Below are 1447 nucleotides of genomic sequence, written 5' to 3' on the forward strand. Positions count from 1 at the left end.
CCACAAAACACACATGGTCTCCAGACGTTAACAACATCTTGAGGAGTCACCGGTTTGGATGACGCGTTAACTGTAGGTTTTGAGGGACCAACTGCGTATGTGCCTACACTGCCTTGTGTCCACTTTGTGGAGGGGGAAGTTGTTTTAGCTTTGTTTGGAGTGCTGTTTGTACTCTGTTGTTTACTATTAGTAGTAGACGAAGCTTTAGATGTTGCTTTTCCATCTGGGTTAACTCTTTGTCGTTCTACGATGGTGTGCAACCCTTCTGTGATCTCTGTTACTATTAACGATTACTTACTGTAGAGTACAAACAGCTTATCCAGTATGTCATTGGGTATTTTGCGTGTCATATGGATTTGGACTATCCAGTCTGACTCAACTAAGTTCACTTTATTTTTAAGTGCCTCGAGCAAGGACTCAAGCTCCATTCTGAAGGCTTGGAGTAAGCTGCTTTATTATTTGAAGGTTTAATGTCTAACAGCTTCTGTGTTAGAATTCTGATGGTCCTTTCTGGTTTAGCGTAATTATCTTTCAGGAGCTGTACGGCATTGTCATAATCGTCATCTGTATGGTTCAGATTACAGACCACCTGAAACGCTTCATCTTTCAAGACACTCTGTAAATATGTAAACTTTGTCGTCTTTGGTACATTGGCATTAGAATCCATAGAATCGACAAATTTGCTCCAGAAACCGTCCCAACTCTCGTCCTCTGTACCAGAAAAAGTTGGCAGACTGAGTGATGGCAATTTGACTTCTGGTGCTGTCTGGTTCTGGGAAGTTGTGGCTGCAATATTTGTATTGGCTTTATGGGCATTTATTATGTCATCAAAGTGTTGTAGCCTTGCAAACATTGCATCCTCATAATCAGAGTTTTCTTGTAGTACGTCGTTCATTGTATCTTCATCAATATTGGTAACGTTAAGTAAATCTTGATATTTTAACATTTGTTGCAACACATGGTGATATTTGTTCTGTGCAAGCTTAAGCTAGTTTTCCAGTGCTGCATAATTAACTGGAGTTTGTTGATTCAAGTCTTCACATTTGCTAATCTGCCATGTTAAGTGACCCTTCATGCCAGTGAGTTTTTTTTACATTTTTGACAGTAGACATCTTGGAAGTACTTGCTAGTCGTGTAGGACTAGTGCCAGGACTATTTCTGGCACTTGAATTAGTAGAGCCACTAGTTCCCGAACTAGAGTTACTTATCATTTATTTAAATATACACTATATAATCATACACACTATAATTTGAGTGGTAAACCTGTATCAATGCTGGTAATCCTCAAGCTAGCCCGTCATTATCACTCTTGGTTGGTACAAAGACACAGGTTAACACACAAAGGTGAAATGATTATAGTTATAGTAATGTGTTGACAACACAACTCAGGTTGTCATAAATACTGCATAAAAATATGTACTTGCTAGGTTGTAATATATGTTCAACT

At 38.8% G+C, this 1447-nt stretch overlaps 1 protein-coding gene across 1 annotated transcript; it reads right to left on the reverse strand.

The window, feature by feature from the left end:
- Positions 1-385: 385 nt before the first annotated feature.
- Positions 386-895, reverse strand: LOC138369434 (uncharacterized). The gene has a single exon (XM_069332675.1). The coding sequence runs from the start codon at positions 893-895 to the stop codon at positions 386-388; it is 510 nt and encodes a 169-aa protein (XP_069188776.1).
- Positions 896-1447: the final 552 nt, after the last annotated feature.

Source organism: Procambarus clarkii, chromosome 28 (assembly GCF_040958095.1).
Source record: "Procambarus clarkii isolate CNS0578487 chromosome 28, FALCON_Pclarkii_2.0, whole genome shotgun sequence".
NCBI lineage: Eukaryota > Metazoa > Arthropoda > Malacostraca > Decapoda > Cambaridae > Procambarus > Procambarus clarkii.